Raw genomic sequence first — 21,662 nt, forward strand, 5'->3', positions numbered from 1 at the left:
TGTTCTATTATTTCCAGCCTGAATCATTGTAACCACTATACCCGGTGACATCCCTCATTACCCTAGTAGGCAAATTGTGAAGCCTTCTAACGTCTGTACTTGGCGTACAGTTATCACTGGGCTCAAGGAAAGTCCTTAAAAATATTTTCTCTTATTTTTCCTATAAGCATTTATTTTCCTCCAAAAAATCTTTATCGTTAAAAACTTCAGGGGCGCCTGGGTGGCACAGTGGGTTAAGTGTCCGACTCTTAGTTTCGGTTTAGGTCATGATCTCTGAGTCCTGGGATCAAGCTCCACATCAGGCTCTGCACTCACTGTGGAGTCTGCTAAAGTTTCTCTCTCCCTCTGTCCCTCATCACCTTCCCTGCCCCGCCCCTGTGTGCTCTTTCTCTAAAATAAATAAATAAATCCTAAAAAAAAAAAAAGGCACTTTGGGGGCACCTGGGTGGCTCAATTGTTTGAACCTCTGACTCTTGGTTTCCACTCAGGTCATGGTCTTGAGGTGATCGTGCCCCACACTGGGCTCCCCGCTCAGCATGAGTCTGCTTGAGATCCTCTTCCTCCTCCTCTCCTTCTCCCTCTCCCCTGATCTCTCTCTCAAATAAATAAAATCTTCAAAAAAAACCACAGCACCTTCAAACATTCACAAAATTTGAAGATCTCTAAACCTACCACTCAGGTTTGCCTTCACCATTTATTTGCTTTCTCTACTTTTGCATCTGTATGCACCTATTCACTTAAATTTTGCTGAATCATATGAAAGTCAGTTTCAGTATTTTGACACTTCATCTTTAAATACTTCAACTTTAGCATATGCCTCCTAAGAACCATCAGCACTCTATGAAAATTCACGATTCCTTAATATCATCTAGTAACTACCAACTAATAACTTATCTGTCCCCCAAATTATCATTTGTAGCCCCCTCTTCCCCCCAAAGGTTCCAATCAAGTTTTGCTCATTGCATTTGTACATTTACCTTTTACAACTTGTTTCCATAAGTATTGCTCCCCATCATTTTTTTAAAAATCAGACTTTCAAAGGTCACTGTGGCTAATTTCTTTGTACTTCCCTTTATGACAGTATTCAGCTGGATTGGTTATATTCCCCATTGTACTGTGATCCCCTCAGTTCCTTCCTGCACCAATTCCCATTGATTATTCAGTTATCATTCTCACAAGGCAGCACTCCTATTTAAAAATGAAATATAACCCGGGCATGAGTCATGGGACACGAGAAGGGACAGATCCTACTTATAATGCAGTTCAATTGATCAATGTAAAAGGAATGATGGAAACAGAAAATGACCATTTGGTAAACACCACAGTAATAACTGTTGTAATTACAGTAATAACTTTTGGGGCACCCGGGTGGCTCAGCCGGTTAAGCATCTGTCTTTGGCTTCGGCCGTAATCCCACAACCACTCCCTGCCCCACGTGTCTGTCTCCCTGCTCAGCGAGGAGTTTGCGTCTCCCACTCTCTCTGCTGCTCTCCCTGCTTGTGCTCTCTAAATAAATAAATAAATAAATAAATAAATAAATAAATAAAATCTTTTTAAAAAATGACAGTAATAACGTTTGCAGAAAAGAACAATTGATAGGGTGGCTCAGAGGGTTGAGCATCTGCCTTCAGCTCAGGTCATGAGGTCCAGGTCCTGGGATGGAGCCCCAGGTCCTGGGATGGAGCCCCATGTCAGGCTCCCAGCTTAGCGGGGAGCCTGCTTCTCCCTCTCCCTCTCCCCCTGCTTGTGCTCTCTCTGTCTCTGTCTCTCTTTCTCTCAAATGAATAAATTAAAAATCTTTAAAAAAATGCCACTGATGGATGCTAAAATTCAGGGATAAAAGTATAATTAGAAACAGGATATTTTCATAGTCTCAACATATTTCCCACAATATACTCGTTAATCAGAAAGGGAAAAAAATGTAACTTTACATGGACAAAAGCTTGTAGACAGCACATTAACCAAGTGATCAAAGTTAACATCACCAGCAATAAAATATCGACACCATGTGCCTCCTGATAGGACACGCTAAGATGGCACAACACTCATAACCTCAATCGAATCATGAAAAACCTTAGACAAACCCAGGCTGAAGTATAGTCTACAAAATAAATGGCCGTACTCTTCCAGAGTGTCATGGTCAGAAACACTGAGAAAATGTCCTAGACTGGAGGAGATTCAGGAGGCAGGAAAACTGAACGCAATATGCATTCCTGGACCAGAAAAAGGATATCAGTTGGACAATTGGTCAATTATGAATAAGGTCTGTAAATTATTTAATAGTATTGTATTGATGTTAATTTTTTGGCTTGGCTCACTGTATTACGGTTAACGTCAAAAGCAGCCGCGTGAAGGTACAGGGTTCTCTGTATACTAGTTCTGCAACTTTTTCTGTAAATCTAAAATTATTAAAAAAAAAAAAAAAGACTCCTTAGTTAATCTTTAAGTTTATGTTTCAGGTCTAGTGAGTTTGACATGATCAAACCAAAGACCTAAGAAACAGAGCTAGGAAAAAAACACAGATATAGATATAGATATAGATATAGATATAGATATAGATATAGATATAGATATAGATTAGATATAGATATAGATATAGATTAGATATAGATATAGATTAGATATAGATATAGATTAGATATAGATATAGATCTCCTTTTATATATATGATAAATAAATACGTATAAAATAGAACATCTATATTGGCTCTGTCCCTGGTTTAGGAGTACAGGGTGATAAGAACGTCTTTAGTTCTAACGAGGCCACTGTGGGTGGGTTCCTGGATGGGGGCTGCTCCCCAGAAAGACCAAGCCATGATTGGAAGCTTGGAATTTTCAGCCCCGTGCCCTATACTCTTGAGAGGAGAGAAGGGCTGAAAATGGAGTTAGTGAGTGATTATGCCTGTGGGATAACCTTCCATAAATTCCTAATAGTATGGGGTTCAGAGAGTCTCCAGATAGGCGAACACGTCTACACCTGGAGGGTGGGTTCTTCCCTACACGGGAGGTAGATTGAACTGAGTTTTTCTAATACAATATATATCTCGTAAAACATAACTGCTAGTGATTCTTACCTGAGAGCCTCTGTCCTCTCACAAATACACTCCCATTTCTACTCAGCTTTGATTTGGAGTCTGATCCAGAACGTCCCAGGTTAAATATTGATTTCCACTTCTTCGATTTACTGGAGAGCTTTCTTCTAAAAGAGCCAAGCCATAATAAAGGGTTAGTTTGGTAACTGGTCATTTCCCTGGGATCTTTATTTTTTTTTTTTAATATTTTTTTTAAATTTTTTTATTTATTTATGATAGTCACAGAGAGAGAGAGAGAGGCAGAGACATAGAGAGAGAAGCAGGCTCCATGCACCGGGATCCCGACTTGGGATTCGATTCCGAGTCTCCAGGATGGCACCCTGGGCCAAAGGCAGGCGCCAAACCGCTGCGCCACCCAGGGATCCCTCCCTGGGATCTTTAAATTGAGAATGTATGCCCTAATCATGCTCTTGGTTACAAATGGCTCTGACATTTCAGGAAATTCCTCTCTAAAATTCAGGGCAGCCCAGGTGGCTCAGGGGTTTAGCGCCACCTTCAGCCCAGGGTGTGATCCTGGAGACCCAGGATCGAGGCCCACGTCGGGCTCCCTGCATGGAGCCTGCTTCTCCCTCTGCCTCTCTCTCTCTCTCTCTCTCCTCTCTGTATCTCTCATGAATAAACAAATAAAATCTTTAAAAATTAATAAAATAAAGCACCTCTTTAAAAATAAAATAAAATAAAATTCAGTTTGAGCCTGAGTCTGGCCCTGTCTGGGGATGTCCTGGATGACAGGGCAGGCTTTCATATTCCCCAGGGGAAGGAGCAAAGGTGTGCTAATGAAGGCAGGTGTGAGGGCAGACAGAAGCAGGGATGGCTGGGAGACTTGGAGGTCACAAGTGAGCACACACAGTTCTGGGAATTCTGGTAGGAATTCTGGTAAGCACCGCAGTCCTAGGTTTTCAAAGACACTTATTTTTGGCAGAAGTAAATACTAAAGACCAAAGAGCTCAGTGCTGTTATGCCCTGTGCACTTTGGCCATACTGCTAGGTCACCCACAGGTGAGGACAGGGCTAGCAGAGATTTCCATGGGCTGAATAGGGGGCAGATGAGAAAGTGACCTGGAAAGGAGTCCAGCCTGGGAGAGCCGGAAGCCACTGGGTGTGGTCAAAGATCACTGCAGAGAAAGCAGAGGGCTGACCAGTGCGTCTGTGGTTTCCTTCTCATTTCCCTGATGTCTCCCACCAGGCTGCCTCAGTAGGAGGCAAGAAAAGGAGAGTGCTAGACTAGGTGCGGGGAGCCTGGTGCCACCAGAGGTCACCATAGAGGCCTTGCCCTGCTCTGGCCCCTGCAGCTATCAGACTTCATAAAGTACTCAATGAAACCCTACAACCTGTGGCTTCCACAAAGGACCTTTTCTCCACAGGGTTCTAACAGAACATCCAGATCGCAAGCCCGACATGTTTTTATAATCAATCAGAGCTAGATCTGCAGTGCTTAGTGGTTTCTTTTGAATTGGGCTTGTTTTTTTTTTTTTTTTTTTTTTTCAAGCACTTGGCCTGGGAGGTTACTTTATAGGGTAGCATGCCTTGGGGTATGGTGTGCCCCATCTGTGGTTAAGGCACAGAGAAAATGCACTGATCCCTGGGTGGAAGTCTCATTCTCCAGGGATTTAGGGAGCAAAGTAATGGGGCTCAGTCTAATAAAAGCATGATCCACATACTCCAGGTAATGGAGGGGTTTCTCGCCAGGTGAGTTCTAGGCATGCCATCCCCATGATGCACATGCACTGTGACAGGCACCCCTACTGTTGTGTAATGTGGAGCCCCTTTTTCCTTCCCTCCCTGGATGGAAACAGCCCCACCATCTTGGGGGTCATGCTGACAAGAAGTCCAAGGTGTCTATTTTCAAACCTCTTTGAGGTTGACAGTCTCCAATGAAAATTTTGCCTTTCAGCCCCTCCACCTTCTGTCTGCCTAGAGTTTAGGGGTCCTGCTTCAATCACTGCCTACTTTTTACAGGGGTGTGAAGGTGAGAAGGGAAGAAGGATGTGTGGAGACCAGGGTTACAAGAGAGGAAGCAATGAAGAAAGTATCCTATGAATAAAATTGATGTTCAGGTTGGTTTTGGAGGGGAAGGAGGGCTCTGACAGGTATGGAAGGAAGAACGGAAGCCAGGCATACATGTCCCCAAGTGCTGCATGCCCAGAGCTCTCTAGCGTGGCACTACCTGTCAGCTTATCCTCCATTCATCTCTATGGATTTTATAATGTCACTTAGAGGTGGAAGATGGTGGGAGGGGGTCAAGTTTTTTTATCTTAGCAGATGTCCTTCTGAGAATGTCAAGACTGTTTTGTCTAAACTAAGGAGTAAGGGATTTTAGTCATGACTCTTGACCCCTATGAGCCCCACCCCCATCATTAGGGATCTCTGGGGGGAGAGTTGGTCTTCATGACTTGAGAGCAGTGAGGGAAGACATCAATCCCGGTGATAGAGAGTTGTGAGGCAGCTCCCTTCTCTTCTGGAATGTTCCCTCACATCTTGATCCAGCCTGTCCCCCCAACCCGTGCTGCCATTGTTGGTTCTGAGACTATATAACTATGTACTCTGTCTGCCTCCACCCAAACGTTCCCCAGAATTTAAGAGAATGCTGCTTACTTGTTGTCTGGTAACTCAAGAACAGTGTGGAAGAGGGTGCCCATGGGAGGGACAATTTCAGGCAAGCTATTCTCCCTCCTTTCCTTCCGAGCAGGATGGTTAGTAGCCAGACTCCGGGCCTGAGCTTCCTCCAGGCTCACCAGCTTCATGGGCAAGGAGAGGGCTGGCAAGGTCAGGCTCTTCATGATGGGCGGGTTTTCTATACAAAAAAGAAAAGAGCTCAGTGGTGGAAGGAGGCCTGTGCATCCAGTGTAGCCAGATTCCCCACCCACAGCGCCTCCATTCCAGACCCCCTGGCTTCTGGGGTTTGGGGGCCGAGGCTGCACCTAAGGAACTGACAACTCCATGGCCAGACAGCCAGCAGGCACACAGGGCTTCAGGAGAGGTAGCCTGTACTTCTTGTACTTTTCAGAGAGGGATCATTCATTCATTCATTCATTCGTTCATAGGACAAACATTTACTGAGCATTTACTGCCTAGTACTTTGGCCAGGGAGGAATGTATGTCCAGCCATAGACATGGCCTCGCTCAGCTAGAACAAGGCAGGAGACTGTTCCTGCTCTCTGCAGCCGCAGCACACACACTCCAAGGCAATTTAATGTGGGAGCCTATACTTTCCCTTGATCACTAATGTTTATATCTCTGCACTGAAAAGACATTTTATAACCTGTACTATTCCTTAAAACACAGATGGCTTTTTACTCATGACTCAGTGGCATTAAGTGTATGCAAGCTAATCTTTTCTTCCTATGGTTTTATTTTTGCTTGTTTTTAGTTTTTGTTTTTATTTTTTTATTTTAAGAAATGGAAGTGATGATGAGAGACCAATGGTGTCCAGGGTCATCTCCTTTCTTAAGTTATTGGTTCTCAACTTGAGGCAATTTTGCAGCCCCATGCTGCTTCCCCAGGGACATCTGACGATGTCTGGAGCACTTCTGGTTGTCATAAGCATGTGTGGGAGCACTCCTGGCATCTAGTGGGTAGAGGCCAAGGATGCTGCTAACCATCCTACAGTGCACAGCACAGCCCCCCAACAAGAACTACCCAGCACTAGCACATGGGGTGCACTGATGGTGGGCCCTTCTCTGGGACCCTCATGGTATACCTGTGCCAGAGGAGCAAGAAGCCCCACGCCATTTCCCAACCTCCTTACCAGTGGGCTGTGAGCACTGAAGGGGGCTATCTAGTGTGGAAAAATAAGAAAGGAAAAAAAAAAAAACCAATGACACATACAAACAAAAAACCAAACCCCCCCCCTCAAAACAAAAAAAGAACTATGCAGCACAAAATGTCAGCAGTGCCAAGATTGAGAAAACTTGATCTAAGTAAACGAAGAAGAGGTCTAAGTTGGCCTCTGCGTGGTCTTTGGCAACCTTGCCAGCTTCCTGTAATACCTTCAGAAGGTGTAAAGAGACTCAAAGATAACTTGGACCAACCGAGACTCAGCAACCATTTTGGGTATTGGACTCACCTAATTTTCAGAGAGCACCCTGATGGCACTATTTTGCTTTGCAGAGCGTGTGACCCTCTCTGGGAGGAGGAAAATAAAACCACTGAAAAAGGGCCTTGAAGAAAACAGAGACGGTGCGGAACACTGGGTTCTTCCAGGCAGGACAGCATGACGGTCATTCCTCAGGACTGCAATGAACTAAATGAACTAAATCCGCAATCCTAAAAACTTCTCAGTAGTTTCTAACTTGAACCTAGTTTTTCAACTTAATCCCAAGGAGGTTAAAATATTTAAATTTTCTATACTCTTACTATTTGCATTTTGATTATTTGTGATTTGTTAACTATTTATTTACTTAAACAATTCAATCACTCTGGGAACAACTGGATCGATGCAAGAACCTACACTTCAGGGTCAAGAGACCTCTCAGCTGGTTTAGCACCCACCTCTCCCCCTACTTTCAGGCTGCAGGGTCCTAAGGTCTGCTCATTGTCTCTGCTTAGATGTTTAACAAGCATCCCTAACTTCACATTTCATAACAGAGCCTGGGGTTGTTGCTCCTCCCTCTAAACTGGTACCCTTCTCATTTTCGTCAAGTTAGTAAATGGCACCATGCACCACCCAGCTGTAAGTGGAAACCTGGAGTACTTTTTTTCATTCATTCCTTTCTTTGGCATGCCACCCATTCCCACATCTAGCCTAATAAGCAAGTCATATAACTTTTTTTTTTTTAAGATTTTATTTATTTATTCATGAGAGAGTCAGAGACATAGGCAGAGGGAGAGGCAGGCTCCCTGCGGGGAGCCCAATGCTGTTCTTGATCTCAGGATCCCGGGATCCACCCCAAACCAAAGGCAGACGCTCAACCTCTGAGCCACCCAGGGGTCCCAAGTCCTACAACCCTTACCTCCAAAATGCATCCTGAATCCAGCCACCTTCCTCATGTCCACTGCTAACATGCTAGTCCAGCCCACCAGGACGGCCCACCTGACTTCTGCCATAGCTCCTTAACTGGTCTTCCTGCTTCTAGACTTGCTGCCTTTCCATCTCTCCTTCACACAGCAGTCAGAATGCCCAGGCCCTACACTCCCTGCTCAAAATCCTCAAATACTTTCCCATGGCACAGAGAACAAACCAAACTCCTAGCTTGACCTAAAAGGACTCTCCATCTGTTTTCCCTCTCCTCTTTGCCCACTGACCCAGTGCTCTACAAAAATATATGGTAAAAATTTTTGACTGTATATTCCCATTATAAATTATACACATATACCACTGTGTTAGTGTCATATATAACAGAAAACATACAAAATCATAGAAATGACAAAATATACAATAGAAAGAAATGAAGAAGAAATCCTAATAGTGTCTTCCAACACCCATAGTTCGGTATTCTGGTTTTTGGTGCCCGTAGGGAAGGGCACCCCACCTTGGGCACCCCATTGGCTCTAGCCACACTGGCCTACTTTCTGTACCACTCTGAGCCCCTTGCCACTTCAGAGCTTTAATAATCTCTGTTCTTACTGTTTCGAACATTCTTCCCCCAGATCCTCATGTGGTTGCTTCCTTTTGTCATAAGGTCTCAGTTCAAAGATCACTTCCTCAGAGACCATGGCCACTCTGTACCAAAATAACACCCCCAAATCATTGACCATTACATCAACCTGCTGTGTTTTATTCATGGTATTTACTGTCTTTGAAGTGATCATGTATTTATTTGTAACCTTGTATATTGTCTGTCTTCTCAACTAGACTAGAGTTTTCTGCAGGGCAGCATCTTTGCCATTTTGGGCACTGATGTGTCCATAGTGTGCAGAGTAGTGCCTGGCACCTAGAAGGTGCTCAATGCATATTTATGTTTTAATGAATCTTGGGTACATCACAATCTCTTGGACCTCATTGCTCTCATTTATTAAACAAAGGTATTGGATTCTGTGACTTCTAAAATCTTTCCAATTTGAAATAGAACCTGGGCAGCCCTGGTGGCGCAGTGGTTTAGCGCTGCCTGCAGCCTGGGGTGTGATCCTGGGGACCCAGGATCGAGTCCCACATCGGGCTTCCTGCATGGAGCCTACTTCTCCCTCTGCCTGTGTCTCTGCCTCTCTCTTCGCTCTCTCTGAATGAATAAATAAATAAATCTTTAAAAAAAATGAAATAGAACCCTATTTCCAGTGGACCTAGGTGGCTCAGTAGACTGAGCATCTGCCTTCGGCTCAGGTCACTATCCCAGGGTCCTGGGATGGAGCTTTGCATCAGGCTCCCTGCTCAGCAGGGAACATGCTTCCTCCTCTCCCGCTCCTTCTACACGTGCTTGCTCTCTCTCCCTCTCTCCCTCTCTCCCTCTCTGTCAAATAATAAAATCTTAAAAAAAAAAAAAAACCCACCCTATTTACAAATCTAAAATTCCAGAGGGTATGGCTTCTTCCATCTTGTGTAAACACTAGCTATGTTATCTTACCAGAGTCAAAATGAATTCATAACAAGAACATTTAAATGAAATGCATTGAATAATAAGTATTAGAGGCTCAAGAATAAACTGGATTTCAATATACAGTACAAAAGATGATTATGGCAATGGTCGCAAGGAGAACAGGCATTTCCAGGTTGGAATTAGGAACAGCTTTAACACTAACAGTAACAGATAGGATTTGCTATCTAGAACATTTCCCAGAAGCCACTAATTCTCCACAATTCCTATTTTTTCTCTTCAGAGAGGCAGCATAGAGTTAAGGAAAGAGCAATGGGCTGAAAAATTAGGTTCAACATTCAGTCTCAAAGTCACCTGTTGTATGGCTTTGGGCAGGTACTAAGCTTTTCCCATGCTCTGCCTCTTCATATATAACATAAGGTCAATAACACTTTCTGTTTGTTGTGATAAGTCAATGAGATGATGTACAGAGACCACCTGCAATCGTTCCTGGCATAGAGTAAGTCCCCAATAATTTACTAGTTGATTCAAAAGGATGAATGAATGCATATTCTCTCCTACCTTCAAAAAGGCTTTTTATAGCTTATGATAAAAGATACATCTAGGGATCCTTGGGTGGCGCAGCGGTTTGGTGCCTGCCTTTGGCCCAGGGCGCGATCCTGGAGAACCGGGATCGAATCCCACGTCAGGCTCCCGGTGCATGGAGCCTGCTTCTCCCTCTGCCTGTGTCTCTGCCTCTCTCTCTCTCTCTGTGTGTGACTATCATAAATAAATAAAAAAAAAAATTAAAAAAAAAAAAAAAAAGATACATCTATAGGGAAGCCTGGGTGGCTCAGTTGGTTAAGCATCTGCCTTCAGGTCAGGTCATGATCCCAGGAACTGGGATCAAGCCTCCATATCGGGCTCCCTGCTCAGCCAGAGGTCTGCTTCTCCCTCTGCCCCTTCTCCCATTTGTGTTTTTTCTCTCTGTCTCAAAGAAATAAATAAAATCTTCATAAAAATATATCTATACTGGGAGAATTAAAACAAAAATAAAAGAAACATTAGCCACTCCTAAGTATACAACCAAGAGAATCAAAAACATGTGTTCACACAAGAACTTGGATTCACAGCAGATTATTCATAATAACCAAAAAGTGGAAACAACCCAAATGGCCATCAACTGAAGAATGGATAAACAGAGTGTAGTATATGCATACAACAGAATATGTATATTATTCATGCATAAAAAGGGAGGAAACACTGAGACATGTAACAATATGGGTGAGCCTCAGAGAACATGTGCTAAGTGAAAGAAGTCAGTCACAAAAGACCACATGTTGTATGATTCCATTTATGTAAAATGTCCAGAAGAGGCAAATCCCTAGAAATAGAAAGTAGCTTCGTGGTTGCCAGGGTCTCGGGGGAGGGCAAAATGTGCAGAGACTGCTTCATGTGTATGGGGTTTCTTTCTGGAGTGATGCAATGTTCTGAAATTAGATGGTGATGGTTGCACAATTCTGTGAATACACTAAAAGCCACTGAATTGTATACTTTAAAATGATTAAAATGGTTAATTTTATGCTATGTGAATTTTATTTCAATAAAAATTTTTTTTCAAAGAAAGGTTACAAGCCGCATAGAGGATAGGAATTATGCCAGGAATCAAAATTTGATGTTAACTACAATTGATTATTCTGATGTTTATACTTGTTTTTTCCAAACACATTAGCTAAACTTGAAAAAAATGCTTTAATCAGCTAACACAAATATTTTGCAGATAGGATTCTCATATACCACTGGTTCTCCAAGCGTGGACCCCAACCAGCAGCAGCAACATTGCCTGAAAATTCATTAGAAATACAAATTCTCTCGTCTTACAGCCATACCACCCTAAGCGCGCCCAATCTCTTCTGATCTCGGAAGCTAAGCAGGGTCGGGCCTGGTTAGTACTTAAATGGGAGAAATACAGATTCTTAGCAGCATTCCAGACCCCCGAATCAGAAGTTCTGGGGATTAGGTCCAGTAATCTGTATTTGAACAGCCCTCTGGGTGATTGTGATGTATGCTAATGATGGAAAATTCACACAAGTGGTAGTTACAAGGCTTCTTGATCAACTAGATTTTTGATTTTTACAAATTAAGCTCACAGGAATTCAAGCAACATAAACCAATTCATGCCTAGGGTTCATTGTATCATTATGAGAGCTATAGGAAATCGTATTCTCACATCTCATCACATCCAGCCTACAATCGCTAGATCTTTCTCAAGAACATGGCTATAGAGGGTTTCAGTGCTAACTAGTCTTTGCAAGGGCATGCCCACAAACCCACACTCATTTTTGTATGCCTAGTGCCTGCTGGGCGGTAGAACAAAGTAAGCACTCAAGAAATGCTTGTGAAGAGAATGCATTCCAAGCATACATGTGCATATGACCATGCTGCGTCTTAACTCATTCATGTAAAACTCCCAGACGTAGGCAAAAGGGTCTTCCAAAATACCATAATGAAAGGAAAGGTGAAATCTAATAGTTAAAAGGAAGGAATGTTACCTGTAGATAATAACCCGGAGAGTTTGATGGCTCACTACAACCAATAGATTATTCCAGCACAGAACTCTGTGTTCAAGGGACAGGCCATGTATGAAACTGATCAGAAACATGCTACAGCCACCCACGAACACGTCTTGCTGCACACAGATCGATGTACATATATGCACGATCCCCAGACGCTGACGTACAAAGGAGTCAGCACACAAGCACAGCCAACACTCAGAACTAGAACCAAGCCCGCCTTAACTTATTCTTGAGCCCCATGACTAAGGCAAGGAAGAAGGATGGCCTAGTAGGGAGTATGCCAGAAGAAGCCATTACCATTGTTCTCCAAAGACCCAGGTGTGCCATTGTTAAAGATTTGATCCACATGATTCAATATGAACTCAATCACCACCTGCTGGACCCGAACTGCAAGGAAAGCTGCGTCTCCATTGCAACCAGTGGCTTCGATTTCTTTGGACCTAAATCATGGATGAAACGCACTTAGTGAGTGAGTCTGGCCCACAACAGAAAGCAGTAAGGGGAAGCCAATGTGCCTTCTGCACAAGCCCCATTTCCTAAATGTATACATTTTGTTAATCTCTAGAATATTTTTTAACTAAGACCTATTAAAAGGACTCTCTGAAGGCTGTGAAGCCCAACACACTGAACAAATTTAAAAACAATTACCAGGTATCATACTTTGCTAGACTAGAAACATTGTATTTGTAAATATCCAGGAACTGATTTTTTCCCCCCACAGGATCTCTTCCCCACCCCCCCTGCCATTGTTCTGTGGGTCAGGTCATCATTTATGAAGTCAAATGAAGCAGTGATCCCACCAAGACCAACAAAAGCCAGTAAGTCCTACAGACAAGAAAGGCCTTTTCAAAAAATTATGACCTACAGACCCAAAACTTTAGCCATATGCTAGTTGTAGCCAGAAAACGCCTGTGGAACACAGTTTCCAGGTTAACAAAGAGCTCATGCTAAACCCCCCCAAAACAAACAAACAAACAAACAAACAAACAAACAAAAAACCACAAAGAGCTCATGCTATTAAAATTATCTTAATTTATGTGTGACAAATGACCACTTAGCTATAGGTTTGTCTTCAAGAGGCTTCCGTTTTGAAGAATCCAATCTTTGTTTCAGTTGGGGGGCTGCTCTGAGCCCATGGGGATGGTGAGACGGTGAGCACGTGGTGGTTACCTGAGCAGGTTTGGCGCCCACACCAGGGCCAGGTTCCTGGCATGCATGTTGGTCTTGCTGCTGAAGGAGGCGATGTGGGCCAGGTGTCGAATCAGGTATTCCAAGGTCCTGTAATGGTTCATTTTTTTTTTTTTTTAACAAAGAAACTTCAGTGCCTGTGTAAAGCCTGACATCTGGAGATAATTTCTGAGTTTGGATTTAAGAGATTCTAAATATTTCTATCTCATGAATTTTGGAGGGATATCAGGAAGGTATCAAGATTGATGGAGATAATCTTCTTGGCCCTAGGCATGCTGGCCCAGGCTGGAGAAGGGGTATGGTTTTGTCAGAAGTCAGCTGAGGCCCTTGGAGAGCCAGAGACAGCTCCCCAGGCCTCCCTTGACCCAGGCCACCATTGCCGGCCCACAATCTTGAAACTGGCTCTTATCTCTCTGCTCTTTCAGTAATTCTTCCAGCTAGGGGTAACTTGGTCCCTTGTTAGTTAGAGAGCTCATCTCATGGATGAATGGCATCTGTTACTGTAGCCAGTTCTTTTTCATACCGTATCAAAATCTGCCCCCTTGTAAAAGAGGCTTAGAGAACTGGGAAAGGTGGAAAGATAAGGGGCTAACCTGTAAGAACAAAATGGAAGGATGGGATGATGTGAGAGATGGCATTGATGAGCAAACAGAGAGATCAGTCAACCACAAGCTCAAGGGCTACAGCCAAACCCTCCTTAAAAATCAACCTGGATTCCAGAGATATGTTTATGCTATGAATCTGGGTAAGAACCTAGGATATCATAGCCAGTGATGCTGGCTTGTGTGACCAGAATGACTTCCTGTGAGACTCTGAGGGGTGCCCCACAAGGAAATAGGACATGGGCTGTCCCTTCCTGCCAATGTCTCTGGGCAGGCACCAACTCACTCTGAGGAAAGTTGACCAGTTCACCCACCTCAAAATGCCACAGGAAAGTCACTATCCACTGAACTTGTTCCCTTTTACGATACTAGCCTGCATCTTTGGTGTTCAACCACCTTGAGAGGCTGTGGACTTCTTTTACCAAGGGTTCTTACCTATAATGGGATGGGGGAAGCTCCTGGATAACATTTTGGATTCGGGCCAGTTGGCCTTCTTCCGGGCAATGTGACACTGCTTCCTGTGGAGAAGAACATGAAGCAGCCCAGTGAGTGCTTCAGAAGGTGGACACCCACCTGTGTCTCCTGGTTTTATTTAGGTTTCGGGTACCCCAGCCTTCCAACCAGGCCTAGAGGTCATCCTGCCAAGAGGCATGCTTTCCTAGTAAACACAAACAACCAAATCTGAGTGTTCATGTTGTTCAAGCGTCTAACGGCTGAGTGCACACGGGGACATGTGGATTGCTTGGGTCTCTGTGTGTCCTCAGAAGGTTATTGGGTATCTGGTAAAGGTGGAGAATCTTGGGTGTATGGTGTGGCAGGGAGAGTGACAGAGATTCCCACTGGGACATAAACAGACAGAGATGGAGATGACAGCGTGGCTCCGTGTTTACTTAGCCAGCTGTCTTCTTGGGTGCAAATAGCTTCTCCCCACCTGGCCTGACACTGTTCCATGACCTCAGTACTCAGTAGCTCATCTACTGTCGTAGGTGCTGATATGAGGAAGCCAGGAAGATGAGCCTTCTCAGCAGGGTAAGAACTTTGTCCCTGAGACCTAATGGTCTCACCTGGACTTGTTCTCTGGTTATTTCCTACATGGGTATTTGTTCTCCCGAGATGGAAACTGAAGGGACCCCAAGAGAAAAGCTGGGCTTTTTTTCTCTGCTCCTTTTCCTGCTTCTGTTCTTGCTAGGACCTATACCTCTCACCTTACGCAGGCCTTACAGAACAGATAACATATGTCCTCCTTGCAAAGGAAGAAAAGTTAATGATCTCTTTGGAGTCTTCCAGCACAACAGATGACACCTAAGGTTGTCATCCTGACGGTGGGGTTGTCAGGATCTGTTTCCAACACCACTGACTCATCAAAATCCCCCGGCTCCAGGGCATAAGTGACTTACGGAGAACACCTAAACACTCGTCTATGTTCCTGGGTTACTGACACAACACATGCACACCACCGTCCTCAATAAAGACCCCAGGCTCCAAGTAAAGATGAGACTCATTCTTCTTTCCTTTCTGAGTCTTCCGGAAAATTCTCTGTCCATATCTACTCTCTCTCTGTCTTTGATACATTCTACTCTCACTTCTTCTCAGCTTGTATTTGATTTCCATCCTGCGAGAAGCCAAGGACCCTGGTGGCTGGGCCTGTGGGACTCTGCTCTGGGTCCTTGGACTCAGCCAGCCTGTATCACTCCCCTCTGCCCAGCACCTTCAAGGGCAGGCAAGGGCATCAGCAAAGGCAGTGTGATCACAGGCTTGCCCAGAGCTTCTGCACAATGCAGATATCCCGGGCAGGTGCCCCTGTGCCCTGTCCTGAGAAGCTGTCCTGCCCGGGCCCCGGGCTCCAGGGCCCCTTCCAGTGCAGGGCCTGGGTGCTCAAGAACTTAGCCGTACCTAAGCGTTCGGTCAATGATCATCACCTTTCTTTTTTCACTGAGGTATACTTTACATACATTAAAAATCTACCAATCTTGGGCAGCCCGAGTGGCTCAGCGGTTTAGTGCTGCCTTCGGCCTGGGGCATGATCCTGGAGACCTGGGATCGAGTCCCATGTCAGGCTCCCTGCATGGCGCCTGCTTCTCCTTCTGCCTGTGTCTCTGCCTCTCTCTCTCCCTCTCTGTGTCTCTCATGAATAAATAAATAAAAATCTTAAAAAAAAAAAAAAAAACAACTACCAATCTTAAGCTAGAGCCCCATGAATTCTTTCACATGCACATACCTGGGTAACCCCACCGAGGTCAAGATGTGCTTTAAAGACAGCGCTTGAGCTCATGTCAATCCTTACGGCCCTGAATTCACAGGCATATGTGACTTACACAGCCTTGTATTTCCTGCCAGTGCTAGAAACTTGCTCCACATTTGTATATAAGGAAAAGTAAAATCAGGAAATACAGTCCTTAATTTGATAAATACCTCCCCCTGCAATACAACCAGAAACAGGATCCTAAGTGTCGTATAGTTTTCTTATATCTCTTACTTCTGCTCAGGCTTCAGCTGCCATTTTTCACTTGTGTGTGAAGGCTGAAGCTCATACTCTCAGTGATGAGTATTTTCAAGCATGGAAAAGTAGAAGGAAATTTATTGGGCACTTTCTGTTATGCAAGGCCCTATTCTAGGGCCTATTCTAGGCCACACCTGCTGTGTCTGCTCTGTTCTAACTTAGAGAAGCCCTAAGCGCTGCCCGAGCCTGGACTTCTCAGCCCCCTTACCTGTCTCCACTGTTTCCCACAGCCCTCCCACCATCACTGCTGCTGCATCACATACTCATTTATTCCATCCATTGCTTATTGCCGGTCTCCCACGCTAGACGTAAGCTCTGCAAGAGCAGGATGTGATGAGTCCTAGTGCCTAGCGCAGGGCCTGGCACCCAGGAGGCACTCCGTCCGTGTTTGTTGAGTTTGTTATACTCCGTCTAAGGGGGACATCATGCCAGGGCTTTGTCCATCAATTTTCAATTTTCTTTTTCCTTTCCTTTTCTCCCTTCTCATCTCCCCTTTCAATTTAATTGCAGCAAGACATACACAGACATCAGCTGTTTTAAAAGGCTGTCAAAACTCTCTACATGGGAGCACTTGAGATTTTGCTTCCTAAGCACTGGTGGGAGAAAGGAGGAACCAGGGGGGTGACAGTCACAGGTGTTCCAATCCTCCCGCGGGGGTGCAAGCCTGAGAATTGAGCCAGCATAAGCATGATCTCTGTCGAAATCCTCAATTTTCGAGATATGGAGGAGGTGGTGGAGGGTGGGAACAAGAATGGGACCTGGAGTAGGAACCCTGACACCTGTGGTCTTCCTGAGGGCCTCAGGAGGGGAGCCAGGGAGGGGAAAGAAGCTCTGAGGAAAGAGAGGCTGTGGAATGCGGTGTAGACCCTCCCACATTCTATCCTGCAAAGAGGGAAGGGTGGGAAGCCTCTCTTCCTCTCAGCAAACTTTTTCTAAAAATGTATCTGGGGAATAAAGGTGCAGGTCAATTTAATAGTCCTCATGGAAAGTTTCTTTGATATTTTAGGAAGCTGTTAGTCATCTTTGTTCTGCGAGGCTGGGCGGGCCCTCCCCCTAATGCCTGCGGGTCCCATTTGGGATTCTTGTTTATTTCATTGTTCACAGCCTCTCCCCATCCTCTTCAGAAGCCCTCTGGATCCTGTAGTTTCTCCTAGAGGGGTCCAGTCCTACAAACCTATTCTTCATTTCGTGTTCTCCCATTAGGTTGGCTGAACCCAGCACCAGGGAATTGGGGAAGGGGAGTTGAAACTTTGCCTACCCCCATTTTTTGCCAGAGAGAGAATTTCACTCAATTTTTGCCAAGCTCATCTGGCTAACAGTTAAATTTTAAAAGACCAAGGATGAATCTGTGACTACTTGCTCTCTTCCAATCAATATCAGTAACACTGGCTTCCTTGCCCTTTGTGGACTTGGTCCAAGATTGGACTCTTGCTCCTTCTGGTGGGCCCCTTGCTCTTGCTTTATCTGTTTGCCTGAATTCTACTGTTGCCCTTATAGTTCAGGTCCTGCTGCCTGGGCAGCTCTGTCACCAGGGTGGATAACCAACCCATGCCTCTCCTTTCCAACTGCACCCCAGCTACAACTACAGTAAATTATTTTAAGTTATTAGACTAAAAAGTAATTCATGCACACAATTTAAAGAATGAAAGCAACCAAAGGAACACCCAGAAGAAAGTCTTCCTGCCTACTGCAGACCTTCAGAGGTGGTCTCCAGAGGTAACTACCTCTGTGTGTCCTTCCAGACAATCCTTATACCTTTATGTCTTTGTCCCACAAGCTTGATTATGAAAGAGAATTTTTGCTATCTCCATTTGACCTCAAACTTTCAACTGATTAAGTTCTTCTTTCCAGCTTATCTGTTCCCCCAGGCAAAAGACCCTGTGGGCAAAGCATCCCTGAGGGAATCAAAGCTATCCCTCAAGCCCGAAGGACTGCTCTTGAGCCAGCAAGACCCCGTGACTGACCCCAAGACAAAGACCTGTTTGACCTTCACCACCCACCTGCACGTACCCACCCACCTTTTCCCTACATTTTCCTTATATAAACCTGCAAAGTATTTTTGGGTCTTTGGAGACAGTCTTGGAGATGCTAGACCGCGGTTCCCCTGGTGTTGGCCTCCCTGAAATGAATTGCTTCCTTGTTTTGCCACCACTCGCTTCTCTGCCTTTGGATTTTGACAGTGGTAGGCACCCCTGTGCCCCAGCTAGAATTAACGTGATCTTGTCCACCTGCAGTTTCCCGTTATCCTGGTTTGCCTGAGATTAAGGTTTCCCTGGGACATAGGACTTTCAGTGTTAAAACTGGGAAAGTCCTAGGCAAACCAGAGGCAGCTGGTCACTGCCCACTTCCACCCCCTACCCCCACCCCCTCGCCCAGGGGCAGCTCTCTTGAGCTCCCAGCCAGTCCGCTTTTGCCTCCTGCCACACACTCATCACCCACCCCAAGTGACAGTTTAAATGATGTGTGTGGGTTCACAAACCTGTCAGCAAAGGCTTACTAGGTAAACAGTCCCAACATTTTCCAGTAGCTGGAGAGCAGAGAAAGGAAAAACAAGAATGAGCAAAATGAACACTGTTTCTGCCCTCAGGAAGCTGGCAGTTGAATGAGGGAGACTGATCCACTAAGAAGTTAGTTCAACATAAATGTAACACAAAATTAAACACCCCTCTAGACTGCCTTCTCTAAAAATCCCAAATCAGCAACTTTTCTTTTGGGTATAATGATTCCAGCTGAATCAATCTGACCAAAGTTGAATTATTCCTAAAATGAACTTTCTTTTTTTTACTTGATAAAAATAAAAGGTAATATAGTAGGTTGAACAACTGCTCCCAAAGGTATCAGGTCCTAATCTCTGGAACCTGTAGGTGTTACTTTATTTGGGAAAGGAGTCTTTGCAGATGGAATTCAATTAAAGATTTTGAGTTGAGATGATCCTGATTAATCCGATGGGCCCTAAATGCAATCACAACTATCCTTGTAAGAGGGAGGCAGAGGGAAATCTGACACAGGATAGAAGAGGAGAGGACAATGCCATCACGGAAGCAGAGGTGGGAGTGATGTGGCCACAAGCCATGAGTGCTGGCAGCCACCAGAAGCTGGAAGAGGTGAGGAACAACCCCCCTCCCGAGAGTCTCTGGAAGGAGCACTGCCCTGCTCACACCTTGATTTCAGCCCAGGGAAACTGATTTCAGACTTCTGGGCTCTTGAACTGAGAAAGAACAAATTTCTGTTGTTTAAGCCACTAAGTTCGTGCTGACTTGTTACAGCAGCTACAGGAAACTAATACGTGTACTTAAAATTAAAATATGAAGTATGAAGGAATTAAAAATCACTTGTTAGCCTACCATCCAGACATTATTATTAACCTATTCATGTGTGAAGCATAAAAGAAGCAATCTGCCCGACTTCCCAGCACCAAATATGAACGCTGGCATCACTTCCTATTCAGTTGCACATATTGCTTTCTTCCATTTAATTTTACATTGTGGCCAATAAATATCCTTCAGAAATGTGACTTTTCATGGCTATCCAGGATCAAAAATAATATATTTATCATAATTTATTTAACCTATTCCTTTCCTTATTGTTAGACATACAATCCCCAAATTTTGGTATTATACTACTGCAATAAAGTATTTAGGAGTCAGTTATGTGTGTATACATCTTCTTATTATCTTAGAATGTAGTCCTAAAAATAGAGGTACTGTATTTAAAACATAGGAGCACTTTAGGATACTCAATAGTATTCCTAATGACTTTCTGAGGTGTCCAGTCAATTCACATTTATTTATTTAATTAATAAATTCATTATTATTATTCCATTAATATTTCTCTAATTCGATTTTTCCATTGAGATAGTATTCTACTTTAGCTGTGCCAGTGTGTTTAAATAAATCATTTTAAGAATGTGTGACAATGTTAACAGTTATTTCCACATTCCTGAAGAAGTTTTGCTTATATTATCTTAATTTGTTATTGTGATCAAAGAAATCAATTAAATTTTATCATTGATGTCACTAGATTCTACCTATGTAGAAGTCAGTTGCACAGCAAAAAATTTTTATTTTATTTTATTTTATTTTATTTTATTTTATTTTATTTTATTTTTTTAGTGTCAATACCTTGTTAGGTTCCTGGAAATCTGATGACAAATGGAAAATAATGTTGCTTTGGTATTACCATGTTGCTGTGGGAGAACAGAAAGATTAGCAATATAGGGAACAAAAGTGGGAAGTGATAAATATGGGTTTTGTTCTGAGCCTATAAGCACGATTTAAGAAAAAACTGTATTTTTGAAGTTTCCAGACAAGAATTCTTATCTACTTCCAACTATCATAAAGTGAAATATAGTTAATATAAATTAGACTCATTCTGTTCTTTAACATGATGATATTCTATCATCATATGATCATATGATCATCATATGATATTCTATCATATTCTAAGATGTACTATTATACTGATCAGATGATTAAAACTATGTAGAAAAAGACAAAGTCTTATGCACAAATTAAAACAAAAATAAGATATATTTTTAGTTAACTCAGATTGGCAGATAATTTAACAAATACCCAGTATTAGTGAGGTTGCAGAAAAAATACTATTCTTATCTCTCTGGAGAACAGTTTGGTAATACATAACAAAATTTTATTTTTTTTAAAATTTTATTTATTTATTTATTTATGATAGTCACAGAGATAGAGAGAGAGAGAGAGAGGCAGAGACATAGGCAGAGGGAGAAGCAGGCTCCATGCACCGGGAGCCCGACGTGGGATTCGATCCCGGGTCTCCAGGATCGCGCCCTGGGCCAAAGGCAGGCGCCAAACCGCTGTGCCACCCAGGGATCCCCATAACAAAATTTTAAATAAGAGCTTTTCACTCAATGAATCTAAATCTATTTTTTTTCTAAAGATATAAACAGAGAAATGGACAAAGATATGTGTACAAAAAATATTTATTATCATATTATTATTTTTTTAAAGATTTATTTATTTATTCAGAGAGAGAGAAAGGAAGCAGAGACACAGGCAGAGGGAGAAGCAGGTTCCATGCAGGAAGCCTGACGTGGGACTCGATCCCGGGTCTCCAGGATCAAGTCCTGGGCTGAAGGCAGCGCTAAACCGCTGTGCCACTGGGGCTGCCCTCATACTATTTTTTTAAAAGCAAAGTGTTGAGAAACAAAAAGTCTAAATGCCCATCAGTAGGAAACTGGCTTCAGAAATTCATTACACATATGAGAAACTTCTCTGTAAAAAT

At 43.6% G+C, this 21,662-nt stretch overlaps 1 protein-coding gene across 1 annotated transcript in view; it reads right to left on the reverse strand.

Annotated features, from left to right (window-relative positions):
- ARHGAP31 (Rho GTPase activating protein 31) overlaps nt 1–21,662 on the reverse strand; it is a 115,642-nt gene that overhangs the window by 24,033 nt on the left and 69,947 nt on the right. Inside the window, exons 4-8 of the mRNA XM_041766232.1 lie at nt 14,342–14,424; nt 13,287–13,394; nt 12,414–12,556; nt 5,687–5,885; nt 3,074–3,198 (exon numbers count right to left, since the gene is read on the reverse strand). Of these exons, the coding sequence (XP_041622166.1) occupies nt 3,074–3,198; nt 5,687–5,885; nt 12,414–12,556; nt 13,287–13,394; nt 14,342–14,424 (658 nt within the window). The remainder of the gene's footprint in view (nt 1–3,073; nt 3,199–5,686; nt 5,886–12,413; nt 12,557–13,286; nt 13,395–14,341; nt 14,425–21,662) is intronic.

Source organism: Vulpes lagopus, chromosome 1 (genome assembly GCF_018345385.1).
Source record: "Vulpes lagopus strain Blue_001 chromosome 1, ASM1834538v1, whole genome shotgun sequence".
NCBI lineage: Eukaryota > Metazoa > Chordata > Mammalia > Carnivora > Canidae > Vulpes > Vulpes lagopus.